The sequence below is a fragment of the Crocodylus porosus genome, unplaced genomic scaffold (assembly GCF_001723895.1).
Source record: "Crocodylus porosus isolate Cpor-Errol unplaced genomic scaffold, CroPor_comp1, whole genome shotgun sequence".
NCBI classification, from domain to species: Eukaryota; Metazoa; Chordata; order Crocodylia; family Crocodylidae; genus Crocodylus; species Crocodylus porosus.
Window position 1 is genome coordinate 23,488,045 of NW_017728921.1, and position 22,129 is coordinate 23,510,173.

General features: G+C 50.6%; 1 protein-coding gene and 1 long non-coding RNA gene across 2 annotated transcripts in view; one reads left to right on the top strand and one right to left on the bottom strand.

Moving 5' to 3' along the window:
- Positions 1–22,129, top strand: part of TBC1D10A (TBC1 domain family member 10A) — a 34,598-nt gene that overhangs the window by 8,563 nt on the left and 3,906 nt on the right. Inside the window, exons 2-6 of the mRNA XM_019539274.1 lie at positions 2,811–2,910; positions 12,494–12,601; positions 16,183–16,289; positions 17,799–17,913; positions 19,647–19,712. Of these exons, the coding sequence (XP_019394819.1) occupies positions 2,866–2,910; positions 12,494–12,601; positions 16,183–16,289; positions 17,799–17,913; positions 19,647–19,712 (441 nt within the window). The 5' untranslated portion in view covers positions 2,811–2,865. The remainder of the gene's footprint in view (positions 1–2,810; positions 2,911–12,493; positions 12,602–16,182; positions 16,290–17,798; positions 17,914–19,646; positions 19,713–22,129) is intronic.
- Positions 254–17,074, bottom strand: LOC109312917. The gene is made up of 5 exons (XR_002101933.1): positions 17,064–17,074; positions 14,663–14,665; positions 11,868–11,874; positions 5,208–5,214; positions 254–416 (listed from the first exon to the last, which is right to left on the bottom strand). It is a non-coding gene; the product is annotated as an uncharacterized LOC109312917 (long non-coding RNA).

Consider the following 22,129-nt stretch of genomic DNA (forward strand, 5'->3'; position numbering starts at 1 on the left):
CGCGAATGTTTCCTGTCCCTCCTTCATTCCACGTAGAACATCTTTGGGCATTTCTCTCTGGTGCCACCTGTGACCCATGACTGCTGGCTGTAGCATCAAGAAAACCAGGTCTTGTAGTAGGTCTGCAACACAGGGCTGTAAAGGCAGGAAATGGTTCTGTAGCGAATGTCCTGACCTAAAGAGGTGGGTTCAAAGTCTGTTCTGCCTTGGATAATGTGCACCTTAATTCTTTAGTCTGTAAAATTGGGATAACTTTTTTGCATTCTGGGGGTAAATGCATTAGTGGTTTTGAGGCCCTTTGGGATGCATGGCCTGAAATGTAATAACCACTCCAAGGGGCTGATGTTTATTATCACTTCCTGATCCAGTGTAGTCAAAGCGAGAAAGGGCAGGGTGGGCAGAGAGCAATTCTGACACTGGCTTTGATCTTGCAGTGGAAGTGAAAGTCAGTTTGCTGTTGTGGTGAGTGATTCTCTGGGGGGGTTAAAGAGAAGCCTGTTTTGTTTTTTTGTGCCTTGAGGACTGAACTTTCTGATTTTGTCCAGGTGTCAAACCACTTTCCCCCTGGAGCCCCATGTATTCAAGGGTTAAATCTGACTAGATCTAAACTCAAATATTGCTGGAAAATTTTCTTTCCTCCTTAGGGGCCACTTGATGGCTTGGTGGGGGAAGGGCTGGAAAAGAGAGCCAAGCACTGGGGCCTGGCTGGTTTAAGGTTTCCAGCATTAGGTTTGTAGCTGACAGTGCTGTTCAGTAACAAAGCGCTAGCCTGTAAAGAGTGGCTCAGCACTGCAATGCCTGTAGAAAACCCATGTATGGTCATGCTCCAGCTCTGGGGGGAGGGCAGGGGGAAGCTGGCCTAGGGTGGGCTGTGGCTTTCTGATGCACTAAGTCTCCTCCGTGGTTTTTTAACTTTGTCAGATACCTTCTTGTGGGCTATTTGAACCCAGTTTCCAAGCCAGCAGAGCCTCTGCTGAGGCCTCTCTCTGGGACTCTGTGCAGAGGTGTACTTAGGGGAACCTATTTGAAAGCCCCACCTTCCTTCCACTGACAGGCCACGTCTAGGCCCTGGATCTAACCCTGTTTCTTGCCACTCTGTACAGTGGGTAGGTGGCAGTTGTCCAGCTGCCCAGATTTGGTGCCTGCTCCCTTTTCTGGTGGAATAGCTGTCTTGTTACTTCCCATCTGGGTTGAGAGGAAGAGGACTGTGACTTTGTTTCAGACCAAGTAAAAGCTGTAAAACACAGTTCCAGTAGAGGAGTAAAACGGCTACCAAGTTCAGGGACAAGATGCCTTTGAGAGATCCTCGCTGCATTCCTCTTAGTTAGAGCTGCCTTTTTCCTTGTCCTCAGCCAGGTACCTGAGCCTTGCTGTTAATCTATAGCAGGTGTGTCAAGATAAGTGGTGCAGGGCAGGTCCCCATGGTGGATAAGGCCCCTGGACCCCTCCCATTCACTCCCTGGCCCATCTGTACATGATCCCAGGACCACGCTGCACACACCGCTCACAAACGCTACTTACAGCCTTGGGCCCTGTAGCTGCCAGTGTGGGTACTGTAAGTGCAGCATGGCTGCCACTCTGGCCAGGCTGTGGCACCTGTTTCTGCCACTTTGGGCCCTGTGCCCAGACCAACTGGAGCAGCCTTCAAATCAGGTATCCTAGGGGAAGAGGGAGGGGGGGGTCCGTGGGTCCAGTCTGGCCCACAGACTGGCCCCGCACCACAGGTACATGCCATGCCCCATGTAGGTCTGGTCAGACTCGCAGGAAGCCCTGAGAGCTGGATGGCAGGACTTCGTGGGCAAAATATTTGATAACTCTGCTCTAGAGGACTGTCAGCTGAAATCATAGGTATTGGCTTGCAGTGCCAGACCAGGACCCCTGGCTTTGCAGCCTTAAACCTTGGTCTGACTAAACTGCAGAAACTTGGGAAGGGAGTTGAGGGGGGACCAGTGCCTGCTCACTGACTTGGAGGCCATCCTGATGCTCTTAGATCTGTGCTGTAATCACTGTACTACCCTGAGCCTTGTAATGGTTAGGAAGCGGAGCTGGATGGCATCATGGGCTGCAGAGGTCTTGGTGTAAACATCAGGTCCCCACGGCAGTAGGATGCTGGTGCTCCCAATGCAGGGCCTAACAAGTGCAACATCCTGGTGTTTCTGATTTCAGAGCTCTGAGGAGTCAGTGCCGCTCCATGCAGAGCTGAGGGAGGGCTCTTGGCTGCCTCTGGCTTAGAGGTGACCACATGTTCCTGGGTTGTGAACAGCTTTGCTCATCTTGGGCTGATTTTGTTCTTTCTCACACTCTTGGGTTGGGACCAAAAACTGACTTGTGTGGGAGCTGCCTGTTTAAGCTGTGGCACCTAGGGGTGGGGGCTCTGTTGTGGTAGTGGCTGTAGTTTGTGCCTTGAGAGAATTGGTGTCTATTACTTGCTGTCTCCACTTGTGCTTTGAGCTGTTCTTAAGTAGCCCCGATGGGCATCATGGCAGATATCTGCACAGAGTGGCAGGGAGCTGCCTGGCTTCAGTTGGGAAGAGGGTTCTGTGCATGATGGGTAATGGGATGGCTGAGGCAAAGCTGATGTCACTGCTAGGAAGGAGGGCTGGTAAGAGGTGAATGGGTAGGGAGGAATGGAGTCATAAAGGGTCTTGAAGGGGTTTTGAGGGCTGTTCTACATAGACGCCCAAACACCCTTCCAATGGTGGTAAACCTGCCTGTCCTTGGCCTGACTGGGTCGATGTTAAGCGTTAGATACTTCCTCCCAGGTTGGGGTCCTTTCCTACTGACTCCTCTCTTGTTGTCTTTTTCCCTAGACTGGAGGAGGTGCCGCTGGAGGTATTGAGGCAGAGGGAGTCCAAGTGGCTGGACATGCTCAATAACTGGGACAAGTGGATGGCCAAGAAGCACAAGAAGGTGAGTGCCTGCAAGCTTCCTGCCTCCAGCCTTCTGTGCTGCTTGCCTAATGCTGAACCATGTCATTTCTGGCACCTTGTGTCTGGCTGGCCTCTAGGGTGCTGGTAGGAATACTCTGGGATGGGGCATCCTCTCCAGGACACTTCAGCCTTGCTCAGAGGAGTGAGCAGAGCACTGCTCAGAGGTGACTCACCGGGAAGCACAGCAGGAGGCTTTTTTCACAGGGCCTGTTGCATCCAGGGCAAGGGCACTGTTGTTGGATAGTTCCCATCCTGTATCGCCTGGGGCTATTGACTGCCTTGGCAGCTGTAGTGGATCAGCTTGGGTGCTATATACACTCTTCTCTTCCTGATCTGTGTTTCTAATCTGAAGTGGATGGAATCTCTCTGCTTCCATCACCTCTCATTTTCTCCAAAGGCAGATATCCTATATTTAGGTAGTCAAGAGCTCTGGGCAACTGTTTCATGCCACAGTCATAGCATGAAATTGGGATTAAAAGTAATCCCTCCCCAGCCTTGTCTCCTGCTGACTAAACTGAGCATCAAAGTCCTCATTTCCCAGGTGATGCTGCTTGCTTGACTTGTCTCAATAGCATTAGTCCATTTCACATATCTGTTTTTAGTTCCTGAACCTGTGCTGCAGCATCTGGATTGCCAACAGAGAAAGATGCTTGAGCACAGTGTGTCACTGGTTCTTAAAGATGAATCCTGGAAACTTTTAAGGGCTAGTCTAGATTACATTGGCAGCAGGGCTTGGAAGATGGGGCTGAGCCACACCCTGCCTACCTGTATCTATTGACATGCTCTAGAAGGCTGCTCAGGGGGCCACCCCAGCCTTGGCACCAGTGCCTGCTGGAAACGAATGGCTCGAGAGTGGATGCTGGAAAGGAACCTGAGGTAGCCTCATATTTAACTTCTGGGTCTGGAGTATGTCAGTGGACTCAAGTTGATTTGCTTAGCCTTCTGGCCTGGGGCGCCCTGCTCCTGCAATGAAACAGACGCCTCCCTAGTGTTTTGATCAAGTTATGTAAAATGCTTCTGGTTTTTCTACATATTTTTAAATGTACATTTTGGATGTGATGCTGGGCCCTCTGAAGGAGGGAGGGGGCAGAGGGTGGCGTGGAAATTTAAAAAATCAGCACCATGCATGCCTTTATTGCTCTGGTTCCCAGAATTCCTGAATAGTGGAGCCTTGTTGTTTTGGGTGCTGAATGACATTGTTCTAAAATTTTTGAACAAATTATGCAAGGAGCTTAAGTTACATTCAGGCTTTGTTGGTGATTCTCAGGTGCTGGGCACCTTGGGGTGCCATGAGGTTTTTTGAAGGGTGTCAGGAGGTGTGAGGAGAAAAGCATTTGCTCAACTCAAAGTTGAGCAAAAATGCCAATTTATGGGAATTCCAGAATTCCACATACCTGGAGTGTAATGGGGTGCCTCGCATCTACATCGGTGGTTCTATAGTCACTATGTATAGACCAGCCTGTTCCTGGGGGTTATGGAGGGGTAAATGTTGGTCAGAGCTGCCTCCTTACTTTGCTTGCAGCATTCTCTTCCTTTTGAAATATAGGGCCCATCTTGCTCATAGTTATTTGAACTTCTAAGATGCTCTGAGCTGCATTGGTTTTAGTGTCTCTATTGCCCCAGCAGTGTCTTGGGCATGCTCTTTCCTAAGACAGAAATCCTTCTGCCACTTCTGTTGCCTTTATATTTTTACTGTGTCCTGTGAACAGCTTGGAACACCTGGGAACCCAGATAGTCTTAGCTGCTCCCATTGTTATCTCTTTCTGTTAACTCTCAAAGGTGTGGTCTCCAGTCTTGTGTTAGTGCCTCGCCCGCAAACTTGAAAACCTGAGCAACTTCCATCCTCATGGCTTGGACTGATCACTGTGCAGATATGACTTGGTAAGAGACCCCACAAGTGTCTTGGGAACATGCGGCTGCAGCTTGGTCCCTGTGGATGCCTTGCCTCTGAAGAACTACTCCCTCCTGGAAGTAATCAGCCAGTGCATGCTGCTTTCCTGCACACAGCCCTTTGTGCCTTTGTAATAGGGCTGATGCCTACATTATCTAGCTGTGTGTTAATGGTCTTTTTCTAGACCTATTGAAACCCAGCTCTGTGGTTAAGCCATAAATTGAAACTAATGGCTTCACCTTTCCTTTAAAAGCCTTAGAATACCTAGGTTATGGGAACAGGCCTGTGTAACAGTTTTGTTAAAGCTAGCTAAGGATGCCTCTGGCCCAGAGAACTTTAGGCCAGTGTCAGTGCTGTCATGGTAGGCTTTATGAATTCTCGGTCACCTTTCACCTGATATCAAATAACATCTAATACCAGAACAAGCCGTATTTAGATCAGGCAAGTCTGGCACTGGCCAAATACTAAACATCATCCAGCATAAAGAAGATGGATTCAGGAAAGGGATGGTGACAAGTGCTGTATTTGTAGACCTATCTATAGGTTTATAGACCTATCTGACCTAGTCAGTAACCAAAACCTGATTGCCACCGTCTACAATATGACCCACAACTGATCTCTTTTGTAGAAAAGGCGCTTTTAGATAGAACTGTGCAAAAAATGGAGCCTCTGGAGATGGCAACAAAGTGGTCTCCCACAGAGCAGCATGCTAGCACTGATCCTCTTTAACATATACCGATAATCAACCCGTACAGAGTAATACAAGGAGCTTAATATACATTGATCTATGCATCACATTGCAAGAGAAGGACTTCGCCACTGTCGAACAGGCTGCCATGCACACTGAGCAACCTCTCAGATCACTACAATAAGAACAAGCTTTGTGCCAACCTAACCAAGACATGGGTCACAGCTTTTCACCTACACTATGGAGAAGTGCAGAGGAAAATTTAAACATCTGGGATGGAATCCCATTGACAAATCAGCTGAACCCTGTGTAGTTGAGGGATACATTGAACAAAACACTTGCCTTCAAAGCTCATGTAGAGAAGATGACAAGGAAAGTCAGTGCCTGCAACAACATGCTTTGAAAATTGATCACCCCAAAGTGGGGGGTGGACCCAGCTACACTACAAACCACTGCTGTTACCTTGTGTTACTCCACTGCAGAGCATGCAGTATAGAAACTATTAGTTCATGCCAAGAAAATGTACCCAGTTCTAAGTGACAGCTGTAATGAAAAAGCAGGATGTCTAAAGCCAACACCAAGGGATAGCCTGTACTTACTGTCTGGCATTGTACCACCCAATATCAAAGAAAGGTAGTGAGCCAAAAAGAACCCCAGGAGGACTTTCTAAGAGAGGTGGATCTAGGTTGGCCAACAGGCAGATCTAAAATTGGCCATGAATTGCCTGTGCACACAAATTAGGAAATCAAAAACAAACATGATCAAATGGGGCTACTCAAACGACAAAAATGTATATAAGTGCACTCAAGTGCAAACTATAGAGCACATTCTCATTTGCCAACTCCTTGGTGAGAGCTGTACAAAGGAGGACCTCACTGCAGCAATGGAAAGAGCCATCGCTTATTTAATATTCTGGAGAAAACATCTAGTTTGACAAGGACACAAGAAAACTACCTTCATTTTTTTTTGTCTCGAGTGTCATTGTGGTCTTACTCAGACACTTTTTGTGCTCTCAGGGAGATCTCCACATAATCTACTTCCAGGTGAAGCATTCAGCTCTTGTATTGTCTGCTAGCCCAGCTTTGCGTCTTACATGGCTTCCTGTGGACTTCTCATGTCCTGTGTCTCTGGCAGGGGGAGGCTCTAATATTGACAGGCTCTGCAGGAATTGCTTTAGTCCAGGGCTCACTTTAGAAGTGGCTGGCTGCCTTCTCTAAATTGTAAGCTCTGTCGGCCTTTAAATCCACTTCTTTCAGAGCTGGTGAAGGGCCTAAGCCAAGCCCCCCATCCTGGTATCTACTTGATGTGTGTTGTCTATCTGTACAGAAAAACCCAGGGGAGCTAAAACTCCCATGTGGGTGCTATGAAATGACCAGCTGGAGTTAACAGTGTGACGCCAGCTGCTGAGCCCAGTACTTCTGACTTTGTGCAGCTAAACGACCTCACTAGAGCATGTAGCAAAGCAAATATTTGTCCAGGTCCCATTGCAGAAAGGTGGTAATGATTTATAAGGCGAGGGTCTTGGCAGGGGAGCTTATTCAGTGTGCAGTGCTCAGAATGCGTCAGGATAGTTCCCTGGGCTTGGGCAAGAGCCAGGTCTTGGCTGCGCAATGCAACTGGAAAATAGTTCTCCCACAAGCATAACCTTGGGCTTGACAGCCGCACCAAAGTGCTGGTGTTCGGTCTCCAAATAGCAGAGCATGGTTGGCATGGCTGCCTAACCTCAGCGGTTGGGTTGACACGGGGGAGCAGCAAGTCTGTTAGGACTTCACAGACAACCGGATTCCTGTTGCAGGGCCCCCTGCTACTCTGCTCCTGAGCTTGCTGCCTTCTGCCAATGAGTTGGGGGGACACTGGGGGTGGGGATGAAGCGGTCACTGCCATCAAGACTCTTCTATGATGCCCATCAGCATTGCCTTGTGGGTTCCTTTGTCTCTGAGGGTTTCCAAGACTCTCTAGGCTGTGGCCTCTTAGGTCAAGCAGGGAGTGGCGTGTCCTTCTCAGGCTCTTGGGGACACTCTGCTTAGCAATGCCTGTGGTACTGCCACCCTTTGCTTCAGCTTCCCGTTGTCTTTTCTGGGCCCCTCACCTGCTGTTGTGCCCCTGGCAGGATGGTTCCACTGAGGACTTGGGTATCTCTGTGGACAGTGCTTCCTCTTCTCTCCATCTTTGCACCAGGGCAGAGTTTCAGGCTGTAAACCTGAATGCTGGATGTTAATAACCACAGGTTGGGTAGTAAGCAAAAGTAATGTGTCTTCTAGCTATAAGTGAATGAGACAGGAAGCTGATATTGGGTGCTACAGAGCAACAGTAGGTAGGGGTGGTGGTACTTCATGGGTTGAGTAGGAGGCAAGGGGAGCCACATGGTATAAAGTTGGCTGACCAAAACCTGGGAAGAGGTTGGGCTGTGAGGTAGGAAGGCTGAGGCATTTTCTCTAGCAGGGGAGAATGGGCATCAGCTGTAATGGTGCTGGCATCCAGAGTTCATTCTCTAGGGCTCTTCAGTGTCTGATAAGACTGCTGAAGACCCAGTTATGCACCTGACATCTGCAGTGCACAGCTGCATGCCTGCAAGACTTGCCCCTGGGCACTACTCCATCCTGTCTGTGTGCAGCCTCTTGGAAAGTGTGGGGTGAAGGACAGGCTTAGATGTGACTGCAAAACCAGTCAGAAGCTGTTGTATGGATGAGCCTGCACGCTTCAGTGTCAGTCTGCAGATGCATTACTTAACCAGCCAGAAGAACTGCTGGGCCAAAGCTGTTCTTGCTTCCAGCAGCTCCTCTTTTTATTCCTACCCATGGAACCAGTTGAAGAGGGCAGGGCTTCAAAGTAGCTGTCAGCATTTTGGAGATGCCTATTGGCCTAAGCACTGCACAACCACTTCCTGTTGGGAAGAAAAAGCCCATGCTGCTCAAGGTCCATGCAGGCATTTTGTTCAGGCAGAGCAGATCTGGGACTGCCCTGGCACTAGACTAGGAAGTGCTGCGTGTTTCCAGGAATGAAGGGCTGGGCGGGGGTGGGAACTGGCACGCAGTGTTACAGCAAACTCGGGCCAGGGTTCTTGGCCTGGTGGCCTTAAACAAAAGCAGCCACTCCTTCAATGGAGAAACTAAAGGATGGTTATTGTAGGGGAGGGGGAAGGGGGTTGGATGCTTAAGAACTTTGGGCACATGGATTGGCAGTGCAGTTTGGTGCCATGGGACTCACAGGAGGGATGTGTTGTGCCTCAACCAAAGTGTGCAGTGAGCCCCAATATTAAACCATAACCTTGAATGGCTTCTGGGGTTGTCTTCTCCCTGCAGGCTTATGACATCAGGCGTCTTTGCTATGTGGCTCTGAAAAGCAATAAAATTCTGCAGTGCTTAGGGCTCGCTGGGGCTCAGTAGGGCTGGGCTCCTTTCTCCACCCTGTCTCTGACTGCTATGTGGAAAGGCCCCTGCAATTCTTGGATGGCTGTAACAAACTCCAGCTCATTCTGACTAAAGCCCACCTCCAGAGCCTTGCTGCTGGCTGCTCAGAGCTCAGCCCCTTGGCCAGCAGAGTCGAAGCCGGCAAGGAAACCACTGGAACACAGCTGGCCAAGGATTCCAGAGTGGTCCCTCCCACTTGTGGCCCAAGCTCTGTGCTTGAAAAACAACCTACAGAGCATCTCCAGGCACTTGCAAGTGACCCTCTTTGTCACTAGCCTGTTACAACTTCTGTGCTTCAGTTTTCCCACTGCCCAGCGCCATATAACAAGTAGCTGAGGAGAGATTAGGACTGAGGTTCTCCCAAGTCCCTGATACAGCCTTGCATATGTAATGTAAGAACTGTGATTTGTATGGAGAATGGTTTTGGATCCCATCCTGCACATACTTACCCCTTTTTGCCTTCCCAGGCTTAATAGGATTGTAGCAGGTCCCAGGGCATTCCTTAAACACAAGGAGGTGAACAAAGAGGTGTTGAACTCACTGCAGCACTGATTCGGACAGCTGGACTATGTGTGAGGCAAGCTAGTTCAGCTGGTATCAGCTGCCTGGGATAGGCCTGGGGACATTCCTCTCCCTCTCCTAGGTTGGCCATCAATGTCATTCTACAGACTCCTTTACTGCAAGGCCAGGAGTTACGGAGGAGTCAGTTCTGGCATTACTAAATGAAGGGACCTGGTTGGGGTTTTGGAGACCTGGCTGGGAACCTTGCCCGTGCTTATAAGCCATCTGGGAGTCTAGGCTTAACCAGTCAGCCTGACCTTTTGTCTCCTTGGTGTCAGTAGGAAGCACACAGCAAGGTCTTAACCGCTCTATCTTTACAAAACCTCACAGCACCTTCCTGCATCACTAAAGCCCTCTGAGCGTGGTTGAGGTCTTGAAAGTACAGCTGGGGCAGCCTGCCTTTCTTTTAGCCCATGGATGGCTGCTTCTCCCACCCAAATGTCTGAGGAGCATGTGAGCTTAGCTCAGACCTCTCTCCGTTCCCTGGCCACATTAAGATTGCTATATTAAGATTTCCTGCCCTCTTGCGTGGACTCAGTCTTATTCTGGTCTGGACTTGTGTTATAACAGAGCACATGCTTCCCAAATTGCAGGCTGTGGAATGGCTAGGTGCAATGGCTTGTGGCTACTGATCTTGGCTTTGGGATTTCTGCAGTTACCTGGAAGCAAGAATGCATTGCCAGAACTGGCCTTGACAGGTGTTTCTTTCCCTGATTCTACCCCTAACCGAAAGGCATCTTGATGGAAGTGTTCCTTGCTCCAGCCATTCTGGCAGCATCCCTCCTTAGCAGCAATGCATGGCTACTTTGTGTTGCTGTTGTGGGCATTGTCATGAATGCAAATGTCCAATCCTTGTCTGAATCCTCATGAGCGCTTGGTACCATGAACCTCTTGTTGCAGAGTTTTTATAGCCCTTAGCCTGCAGAAGCCTCCTTCCCAGCCCTTCCTGGAAAAGGGAGGGACTTCCTCTGGGGATAGGACCTCCTGTAACTATCTGCTGATCCTATGCTTTCCTCTGGCTGCTGCTAGGTGGGGTGCTAGCCTAGACAAACTCTGGCTTTCTCCACTCCATGCTTGAATCAGGTGGGGTGGTGATTTGAGCCATATGCTGATGGTGGCATGGGTGACCTATAGCTGTAGCTGAGTCGGGCTATCCCTTCCTTCCCTAATCAGGCGTGCCCTCCACCCCACTTGGCAGCCCCATCTGGAGACCTTGCTGGGCATCTGGGCCACAAGGAGGGAGTGATGAGAAGCAGCAGTGAGCATTTCTGTTCCGTTCCCTGTGGCGGAGGCCCTGCAATCCACTGAGCTAGCTGTCCTCTGCTCTCACTGTGTGCTCAGCTGCTCCTCTGGCAGGCGATGCTCAGCCATCAAGCAGCAGGCTTTAAGAAGCAACAGGGGTGGGAGCCTGGTTGTAGCTCTGTTCCTGCTCATGCTGCGGCCCTGCTGGGAACAGAAAGTGTCAGTGAGGGCATAGCATGGCTTCCAGCGTTGTGCAGGCTGGACAAGCATGGCGGTTCTTGACGTCAGTGCTGCTTGTTATGCTGCTGACGTGGATGTGAAACTGCAGCAGCTGCCCCTCCCTTCTCCCCGCCAGCAGCTCCTGTTCAGCCTTGCTTAGGCTTTAAACTTTCCTTTGTGCACCTCCGCAATATCCTGCCTGGCCAGCACGGCTGCAACCTGAGCTAAGACTTGGGAGCTTGAGTAGCAAGCAGCACATGGCCATTGGAATCGCTTGCCAAGTCTCAGTGGCTCTGCTGTGTCAGGAGAGTGCTCTGAATTCCTAGTTCTTCACAGAGTTGTTGATCTGCAGTCCTGCTACCCCACATGGCCTCTTCCTGGGCCTAGCAGGGCTGGAGCTGCACTGGCTTGGGAAGTGCTTATTTGCCTGAGATTGTGCATGTTCACTGAAATCCTGAAAGTCTGGCTCTTGGTGTGCAGTCCCAGCTCCATACCCAGCTGGGCAGATAGTTGGCAGCCAGTGAATGAGTCCCTTTCCCCAAAGCAGGGGGGCTGTCTGTGGGTCTGGCTTCCTGCAGTCTAGTCAAGTATTAGTGATGTGCAGGAACTCGCCAACTTGGGAATGAAAGTTATGCTTGATGTGGGCTGCCAGAGGGGCAGGAAAATGTCTCTGGTGTTTGAGAGCCAAGTTTTTGGGGCTTGAGGCTGGGTGGTTTGTTTGCAGGAAATGGGGAAGTAGACCAGATGTTTTGCATATTTTATCTGTTTCCTGGTGTGAGCAGGTTCATGGTGCTCTGGGGGTTCTGACTCTGTGGTGTTCCTGAGCAGTTTTGAAGCTGGGATTAAGTCTGCCCTGTCCCAAGAGTCTCCTTGTGTTGTGGGTGTGCATGTGTATCTGAGCTCTGGAGTCTGCTAGGTGTTTGTACTTCCAGTCTCTAGTGCAGATCAGCCAGGTTGTCCGCTCGCTTATTTCATGACTCAGTGCTGGATGCAGGAAGTGCGACTTACTGTAGCTGCCAAATGAAGTATCCCTGCCTCCCACCTTCCAGGAAGAAAGCGGGAGCAGCATAGAGGGATCTGGGGTATGGGGAGCAGGAGACTGCAAGTGGTTAGCCTCAGGGAAGCGGTAGTGGCTGCATAGGGCAGGCAGAACGACCTTGTATTAGGGCAGGGAACTGCCCAACTCTGGGAGGATGGGCTAGTGAGATTTGTTCTCATGTGCTTAGAGCAGGCTGTGAATCCAGCCCTGCACTCCAGTGGCTTGTGCAGACTTACAGACTTTGGAGCTTGGGGGGCCTCTGACCCAAATCCATGTGCTGGCACTGTAAAATCCTCTTGCATCAACTGTTCACTCTACTTCCACTGTGACGCATCTGGAGTGGGGCTGCCACACTCCACCCAGAGGCACTGCTGTTTGGGGCTAGTAAGTCTCAGGTGTGCCTGAGGGTTGAGGACTTCACTTCCTCCCCTGCTGTCACACTGCCACTCCTACCTCTGGTTGTCCCTGTTGTCCCCCCTAGGTCTCACTGCTGGTCTCCCTTCTGCCTTTCAGATCCGGCTGCGCTGTCAGAAGGGGATCCCGCCTTCTCTGCGGGGCCGGGCATGGCAGTACCTTTCAGGAAGCAAGGTCAAGCTGGAGCAGAATATTGGCAAGTTTGATGTAAGGCCCTCTTCTTTCTCTGTCTCCTTGTCCTGTTTTCCTCTGGGGCAGAAGAGCCTGGGTGAACTGCTTGGCTGTGGCTGCTGCTGCCAGTGCCAGGTGCAAGATGCCACAAAGGTTTGTCCAGGTGGAACAGCACTGGGCAGCCAGCAGTCCACACTGGCATGACCTGTGGTGGGCTCATCAAGGTCCTCTTGTCTCTGCATTATATTCTGTCCCATGGGACCATGTCTCTCTATACAACCCTCTGAAGGATCCATGCATGTAGTGGCAGGATTCCTTTTCTCTCCTGAACCTTCATTGGGAGACTGGAATGGCTCAGCTGGTCTGCTGTCCCTGGTTGCTATGTGGCTGAAGCAGGGGGCTTGGGGTCCAGTATCACTTGAGAGCTCCACTGCAGTGACTTCCCTGTGTCTGATGCTGCCCTTCTCATATATGGGTGCTGATGAGTTTTTCCTACCCTCCTCTGACAGCTGGGTGCAGGCTAGAGTCCCCCTTTCTGCTGCCCCAGTTCTCAGCATGCAGGGCTGATAGCTGCATCAAGCCAGCTGCTTTGGCTAAATGTACTTTCCACACCCTTTTCACATGCCTGGCTTTCCTGGGAGTCCAGTCAGCTTGGCTACAGCATTCTCACCTGCAGCACAACCATCCTACCCTGTGGAGCTAAATGCATGCACTGTCTTGGCACAGCATCAGAACTTCCAAGGCTTGCTCCTGAAACTGGTCAGGGAGCCCCTGCATATTACAGGCTTCCCCTGGGTTAACTCTGTCTAGTATTGGATGTCAGGGATGTAACTAGGATCAGGTAACTACTACAGTGAGGCTAGAGTGACAGGAGCAATGGGATTAGATACTAAACAATAGCATCTGTTCCTGACCAGAGAGCCAGATGCCTCTCCCTGTAGCTTTCGGCAGACTTGCCAGATTCCCCCTGATCCCCGTCACAGAAAGTTAACTCCTAAACTGAGGTTTGTAGAGCAGCCATTTGGGAGAAATCTTGCCTCTTAACTACAGTAGTATGGACCCCACCCATTCCTGTGTACCATCATAGCCTCCAAGTAGGGACTCTGCTGCTGCTGCCCTAAAACAGCAGCAGCCAGGGTGTGCTCAGTTCCAGGCAGCTGGAAGGTAGGGAAGCTGGTGCTCTTTGTTTTACTGTGTTTATTATGATGTTGACCCTAGTCCTGTGCTGGGATGCTGTTTCGCTATGTGCTATACCAGCAGATGGATAGTCACTACCCTGAAGTGCTTAGTGTAACTGGGTAGCTCCCTAAAGAGCCCTAGTGCTTCACAAGTACCAGCTAATAGCTGTGACTCTCTAACTGGCCCTTGAGCAGGGGTTTGCAAGTGTTTTGGGGATCTCCAGAGGCTGTATCTCATTGCTGCAAGACCTCTTAGCTCCCTCTTGCAGTAAACTATTTCATTCTCTCCTCATCCCCTGCTCTGTGCCATGACTCCTTGTTGCTGAGGAGCCAGGGTGGTGCTGATTAGGGCTGTGAGAGGCTTCGGACAGAGCTTCAGATCCGGAGAAGCTTTGGACACTTAGGGGTCCGAAGCAGCACATCCGGGTCAAAGCGCTGCCTCATTCAGCTTCCCAAAGCCGTTTGGAGCCATGTCAGAGATCTGACCATAGGGTATAATGGGGAAACAAAGTTATAGATATCTTACTGTTTTTTGTCGGATTTTGGATGGAACTTTCTGGGGTGATATCATCTGCAGAGAGGATGAAGCCTCCCAAGTTTCAAGAAGATTTGGTGCAGGGGCTTGGGGGAACAGCAACCCAAATTCTTGAAAGCAAAACTCATGTCACATCTAGGCATTACAACTTTAGTGGGGTGAAAACTGCAGAGATGGTAGCTCTTACTGAGGCCACAAAGCCTGCCAAGTTTCACGAAGATTGTTGCTAGGGTTTGAGGGGTGCTGGCCCTCAAGCTGCAGACCAGCGAAACTTGTGCCATGGGTGCTGTGGGACTGACTTTGTCTTGGGGCAGGGAGTGGAGACACTACTGCAGGCTTGACTGCTGAGCTGCTGTTATGGGTTACCAATCAATCAATCAGAACTCACTCGGGGACCAGCTCAATACACAGGACCTAGCTACTACATAATGACTTAATGAGCATCAATTAGCACCTACAAAACCAGGCTAAGGAGATACATGCAGTCAGCTGTCCCAAGACAGAGTCTTGACACCAGTTTTGCCTGTCAGCAGCTAGGGGTGCAGGGTCCCAGAACCCCCCTGCACCCATCTCCTCAACACCTGACAGGCATCACAGCAAGGGCCACCATCCCTGCAGCTGTCACCCCGCTGTGCCTTAACATGCGCAGTGTTACCCATGGCACAAGTTTTGCTTGTCTGCAGCTTGAGGTGCACCTCACCTCCTTGAAACTTGGCAGGTTTCATGCTCTCAGCAGAGACTATCATCCCTGAAAATTTCATCCACATCGGACAAAAAAACCCAACAAAGTTATAGATATTTCTTTTTTTTGCCCTTATACCCTATGGCCAGATCTCCGAGGTGGCTTCGGAGCCACTTCAGCCGGATCAAGGTGGAAACCCGGTCCTGAGCTTTGGATTGGATCATGGCTGGATCCAAAGCTGGATCAGATCACTGCCAACTCGCACAGGCCTGGTACTGATCCCTGAAATGTATCCCTGCTGAGGGCAGGCAGAGGAGTTTAGGAAAGAAAAGGAGCAAAGCTTTGTCAAGGGGTCAGTTGCTTCCAAGTCAGCCTGGATCTGTGCTCTATGCTGAGTAGTTTTGTTCTAGCTGCGTATACTACGGAAGCTACCCGTTGCTGGCAGCAAGGACAGGCGAGTGTAGTTTAACTGTTGGTCTGCAAAGTGTGACTCTTACAGTGTGGATAAGTGGGAGCTACTAGGAAAGACCAGAAGTGAGCTAATCTGTCCCTGCCAGGCCTGATGGCTATTTTTGGAGGCAAGAGACAGCTTGTGGCAGGCTGGATTTGTGCTTGGACTCCATCCTCCAGCACAGAACTTTGAGTGTAGATAGTCAGGTTTGTTGCCCTGGTTCCTGTGGCCACATTTTAAATAGATGAGGGAGGAGGCTGCTAGAGCCCCAGCCAGTCTTGTAGAGCACTTTTTTCTTGGCTTGTCGATTTTTACTTTATCGAATTCACTCCATTAGTGTCTTGTGCCTTCCATGAGAGTGGTGCTAGGAGAAACTAGGCAGTGAGGCTAATCTGCCTATAGGGGGGAGAAATGACACAGCGCTGGGGAGCCTGGGTTGGATCCTGCCAGCATCTCCCAGGGCTGCCTAATACTAAGGGCAGTGGAATCCCAGAAGATGTTTCAGCTAAGACTACAGCATGTTCAGCGGCTCTCTGGGCTCAGCAGTTTTGAGAACAGGGAGCCAGCAGTTCTTGGCATTACCAGAGGCAATGAAGCCAAGCTACGGGCTGTGGGTCCTCAGTGTGCACGTGGGCTGTCCTGGCTTATGCTGGAATGGAGACATCCTGGCTGGGCAACAACTGAAGAGGTGAACCCAGTGCTGTTGCTGATGTCAGCATGTGGTGGAGCTTCCCTGTGTCTCTGCTGTAACACTTGCATTCTCCTTCCTAGGAGCTGGATCTCTTGCCAGGGGAACCCAAGTGGCTGGATGTGATCGAGCGGGATCTCCATAGGCAGTTTCCATTCCATGAAATGTTTGTCTCACGGGGCGGCTATGGGTAAGTGGGGAAAGATCTCTGTGGCACCCAGTTAGGTCTTTGCAGCATCCATAATGCCAGGTGGCTGATCCCTGCAACTAAGTTGTGTTGCTCCTGCCCAGCAGATGAGACACCCTGAGTCCTGGATACCTCAAGAGTAGACCCAGAAAAGAGATTGGGTAGGGAGAGCTCCTGTCTCCTCCAGCTTCATGCTGGCTGCTTCCTGCCAGCTCTCCCACCCAAATGTTTATGTGGACTATCTGGCTCTGAAAGGCCTGGCTTTGCTGGGATGGGAGGTAGGAGGGGGGGGAAGTTACCTGGCAGTGTGCTAGGACCAGGCAGCAGGAAATGCCTGCTCCCACCCAGTGTGGAACGGAAGGGGATTGTGTGTGGCAGTGGGAGACACCTCTGGGTGTATCTGATTTGCCTGGTAACCAGGCATGTCCTGAGCTGCATTGCTGTGCAAACAGCAGCAGGCCCAGGCATGTTGGATGAGAGTGCTAGACTGGGCCACCTCCAGTACTGAGTTCAGCACACTCCCTGCCCACCCTTGGTCTCTGGCACTGCAGTGACCGGTTCCCAGTAAACCCAGGTGCTTCCTCCCCCTCCAGGAGAAGAGTGTGTCGGCTGCTGAGTCGGCATTCTCCTCAAGAACAGCAAGGTCGGGAGTCCATATTCAAGTCCCTGGATTAATCATGACTAACCTTGTTGAAGGACTCTGCATCGGAAGATTATGGCAGCTTAGGAGGCCTTGTATACAAATGAGACTAGGAGGTCCCTGGGCAGTCACTGCACAGATCAAAGCCTTATTGTGTGACTGCAGTTGTGTCTGTAGGGCATCTCTTAGTAGGTGCTGTTCAGGTGGAAAACTCTGCCCCCACTGGGTTCTCAGTGCAGGGACTAAACCGTCTTTGTGAGGAGGGAATAACGGGATGCCTGTGACTTGCGCCTGGGGTGTCACGTACCACTAGACTGGCGAGAGGTTCTGTTTGCATCTTGGCATGGGTGAATTTTGAGTGTGATGGCCCAGAATTGTCTGGAGAAGCCTGCCTGAGATGCAGCCTGCTGTGCCCAGGGGCCTCTCCATGCCAAAGCAACCTGGGTGCATTTGGCCTGTTTGAGGCCCAAGTGCTACTGCAGTTGTGCTGAGACGGGGACTAATGTCATCTGGGCTAGAGAGCTCGGGCAGGCCCTGTTGGCCAGGTGGAATTGTTGGCCTAGCTCTCTCAGCCCGTCTCAGAGACGGGAACCTCAGCAGGAAGTCTGTGTAGCACAGTACTGCAATCTACCCAAACACTGATGGCAGAGCTCTGGCCCCCAGCTTTGTCACAATGGAGAAGCCTGTTCTAGGTGCCACTGGAGTGCTTTGCTTATATGGTATATTTGCCACTGGTCTTCCCACTTGGGGACCATGATGCAGGCTCTCCTCCTTGGGTCTGTGTCGTAAGGCAGAAGCTTGTGTCCAAGTCCCGTGCTGCTGCCAGTCCCTTTCTCTCTACCTCTAAATTGGCATGTGCTATTTCTCTACAGGCAGCAAGACTTGTTCCGGGTGCTGAAAGCTTATACGCTGTACCGGCCAGAGGAGGGCTACTGCCAAGCCCAAGCACCCATCGCAGCTGTCCTGCTCATGCACATGCCTGCTGAGGTAGTGAACATGCATGGCCCATGTGATAACCATCAGAGCTGTGGGAGGGCAATGGGGATGGAGACCATTCCTTGGGACAGAGCGGTGTGTGTAGGGGTGGGGGAGGTGGGATCTGGACTGGAGCAGGCATGTCCCACTGCACTGTCTGTACTGGTTCCCTTCAGTTGACTTGTTCTGGAAGGGAGCCCAGTAGAGCACAGGTGTAAAATGGTGGCCAAGAAGATGGAAGGTAGAGCAGTTTTGGAGGAAGATGGGAGGACAAAATGCTTTATTTCATTTGCCTCCATGAGAGCCTGTTCCTGTGTGGGAGACAATCTCCTTGCAACCCAAAGGGGGGATCTCTGGACACAGTGGAACCTCTTGTTTCCCATATGATTTCTGTGAGGTTTGGCTTTACTGCAGCTTTGGGTTGGTGTCCTGCCTCCCTGGAAAATGCTCCAAATTAATAGCATAGAGGAGTGGTGACTTCTTGTAATTTAAAACTCTATTAAGAAGAGGGACACTTCTGGAAAGCAGCAGAAGGCTCAATCCTACAGCGAGGTGGGGAGTTATCTTCTACCCACAACATGTCCCTAGACATGCAGGTTGAAGGTAGAGTGTACAATCTTGTTCTTGGGAAGTTTTATCCTTTTATATTCAGCGTAAGAAGCAAATAATCTGAAGGATGTATTGGTGCCCCTTGCCAAAGCAGTGGTAGGTCTGATTTTCTAGTATGAGCATTTCTGTGGCTGTTTTGTCTGTATCCTTAGTTGGAGGAAACCCAAACAAATGCTTGGCCTTGGCTGGTGACCTGCACCACTGGGTTACTAGATTTCAAGCAACTGGAGAGGCTTTCTCCTCTCTTAACTAGGCAGGCACCAGGCAACCCCTGCACGTTCTAGATCTGAGGTCTTGTTTCTGCAAAACTCAGTAGCGTAGAGTTGGCTTGAACAGCTGTGGGGCTGCTGCTTTCTTGTGTTGCCAGCATGCATTGTGGAGGAGGATTCTTCTGCCTTCAAGTTATGGCAGTGCAGTCTACTAGATGGAGCCTTGGGAAATCTGGATCACAGTCCTGGCCCTGTTAGTGATACTGGGCAAAACTCTTGGCTGATCAGTGCCCCAGTTCCCCTGTTAACAAGTGGTGGTGATACTAAGCTCATTTGTAAAACACTGAGATAGATATAAGGGTTAAAATCTCTCCTGAGGAGCCATCATATGTGCCTGTGGACTGAACCAAAAGGTTGCATAGTATTGCATTCCCTGGGGACTTTCATCTCTGAACTATTTCAAACTTGTAGCTATCAGTAGAACTTAACATGTGGACCTTGAAGGTGCTGAACCTGTAGTTCCTGCTAACATGGGTGGGGGCTGAATGCCCAGCACCATGGTACTGGGCTTGGGCAAGCTGTGGAAGGGGATGGTGAAGTCCCAGCTCTGTTGCTCCATTAAAGTGGAGCTTCCTGCACCCACACAAGAGTGGGGGAAGGTGTTCTGATCAGACTTGGCCCTGCTACTTTTCTTGGTTGTGTGGGTCCCCAGGACCAAGTGCTGGGGGAGGGAGCCTGCACAGATGCACTTGCCCATGCTGAGGTATGATTAATGCCCTTGAGGGGGGCAGCCCTGGCAAGTGGGATTGGGCAACCCAGTCTGGAACAGCAGGGCTTGTGTAGCCATGATGACAAGTGTGAGTAAGTCTTGCAGTGAAGTGGCAGCATGCTCTACCCTGTCTCTGGGCTGACTCTGTTCTCTTGCAGCAAGCATTCTGGTGCCTCGTGCAGATCTGTGAGAAATACCTTCCTGGCTACTACAGTGAGAAACTGGTGAGTGAACAAGGAGTCCCAAACACCCTTTTAGCTCTTGAGGCCTGTCTGGGATGAGCTAAATCCTTCACTCTAGGTGGTGGAAGGCACCATCTCTTGGGTTGGAGGCTAGTTGACTTACTCTTACTGGGGCATTCCCTGCTAACTATCAAGATCCCATCTGGCCAGCCTCTGGCCCCCACAACTTGCCTGTGTCCTGCTGTCATTCAGAAACAGAATTTGAGGGATGCTTGAGTCAAAGCAGCATCCTGGAGCAGTGACTTCTTTGTTGCCCATTTTCCTAGCCTCTGTCTTCCTTCAGTTTGGGTAGTGCAGTCTGGGCCAGACTTTGTTCTCTGGCATCGGTGGGGAAGAGTCAGGGGTTGGCACTAGCTGTGGTCACTGTCAGCAAGATTCAATGCCTATCTCAAAGCGTGCCAACATCAAGGCCTAGCCTACAGCAGGAGTGCAGCCTCTCACCCTAGAACTGCATGGGTGCTGCTCAAGATGGCTACAAACACTAGCCCCTTATCAGCACCCACACTGTACAGAGGTCAGGACTGTGGTAGAGGAACTGTCCAGTGCATTTCACTATATATCAGAGTTTTGACCTGATGGCTTGAGCCACTGGGCTGGGAAACCAAACTCCAAGACTCCAAACTCAGCCAGACTCCTCTTTGGCAAGTGTATTTATTTTTGATTATCCATTTCCCATCTGGAACACGAGAAAAATCGCTTCCTTTGACTTGCCTACCTTGGAAGCAGTGAGTCTGTTCCCCAGGTACTGCAGTGGGGTTCTGATCTCTGAGGGCCCTTGGGTACTCCTGTACTCCAAGGAGCTTGTGCATCCAAGAAACATCTGTCCTATCCCACCCTGAATAGATCAGGTCCTGATGTTTGGGTTGTATGGGGTGATGAGGAAAGTGTGGTACTCTGCTGGGGAATCAAAAACCAGCCGAAGGCCTGATGGCAGCCCTGATAAGTGACTGCCTTGCTAGTCTGCACTGTTCATCCTCTTCTCTACATGGCAGAGTCCTTTACCAGCATTTGGATACTGCAGCCTCTGATTTACTGATTAGGCAGGGAACAGCCCCCTCATGCTCTGCACTGGATCCTCGAGAGCAGTAAAGTCTGTACAAAGAAATGGGCAGAAAGTTTGTGCATGTCTGCGTTGAGACCCAGTGTTGGACTTCCCTGAGGTGGGCCCTGAGAATGCTATGGCTTAACTAGCCAGTCTGGAGCAGTGAGTGCACATCAGGGAGTTGGCTCAGAGGCTTATAGTAACAGAGTTGTGTGTGCAACCTCAGTGGAACATGAACCCTGGTCCTTGCACACTGAGCTCTTTATTTGCAGCAGTAAAAGGCTGTGTTCTCAGGAATGGATTTCGCTTCCGCTCAGCTGGGAGGCCTGCCAGTCACCTCTGGCCCTGTCCAGCCTGGTGATCTCATCCAGCCTGCACTGACGCTGACTTCAGGGTAGGCCCCATGGGAACAGGGGTGCACTGGACTCCATAGTTGAGACAAGAACTGACTAGCCGTCCTGACTTTTCTTCTCTCTCTCTCTTGGGTTGTTCAAACAGCCATAGTTCCTTGTCAATCAGGGCAGCTTTTCTGCATGATGCTGCTCTGGGCGTGGGTTATTCTGCAGTGGAGTGGAGCTGACTGGGGAAGCTGGTACTGGTAGATGTCCCTTGGATTGGTATCCAGAGACTAAACTCTTGATGCCCAGAGCAGGCCAGTGGCTCGAACCCTGGGTTGGGATTCATAAGAATGCAAGAACTGCCATGTACTGATTCAGACTGCAGGTCCATCTTGCCCACCATCCTGTCTCGCACAGTGGCAGAGAGTGGATGCTGAAAGGAAGAGTGAACCGGGTATGACTAGGGTTTGTTCCACTCTCTCACTTGCAGCCTCCAGCATGTAAAGTCTAGGAAGTTGATTCAGAAGCTGCATCCCAAACTCCCATGCTCATTAACTATCGATGCACGTTTTGCTCCAAGAATTTGCCCAGTCCCTTTTTGAATCTATCTGACCTGTCAGCTTCTGCAGCATCTGGCGGCAGATTCCACGCTTCAGTTACACCTTGTGCGAGAGAACTTCCTTTTGTTGGTTTTAAATTTTCTACCTACTCATTTCATTGTGACCTCTAGTTGCTAGATTCTGGAGATAGGGTTCAATACCTGCCACAGGTTCTTTTTGTGATCTTGGGCAAAATGCTCAATATCCGTGTGCCTCCTTTTCCTGTGTATTTAATGAGGATAATAACCCACGTGCTGGTGCTGCTGGGCCCTTGGATATCTATGCTGGGAGGGGGGATTGCATGGGATACATAGATGTCACAAACTATTCTACCACTATTAACCCTTGTTTCCAGAGGGACTTCCCCATGAGGGATTACAGTAAGGTCTGATCTTGTCTCACCCATGGTGCCTAGTCTGG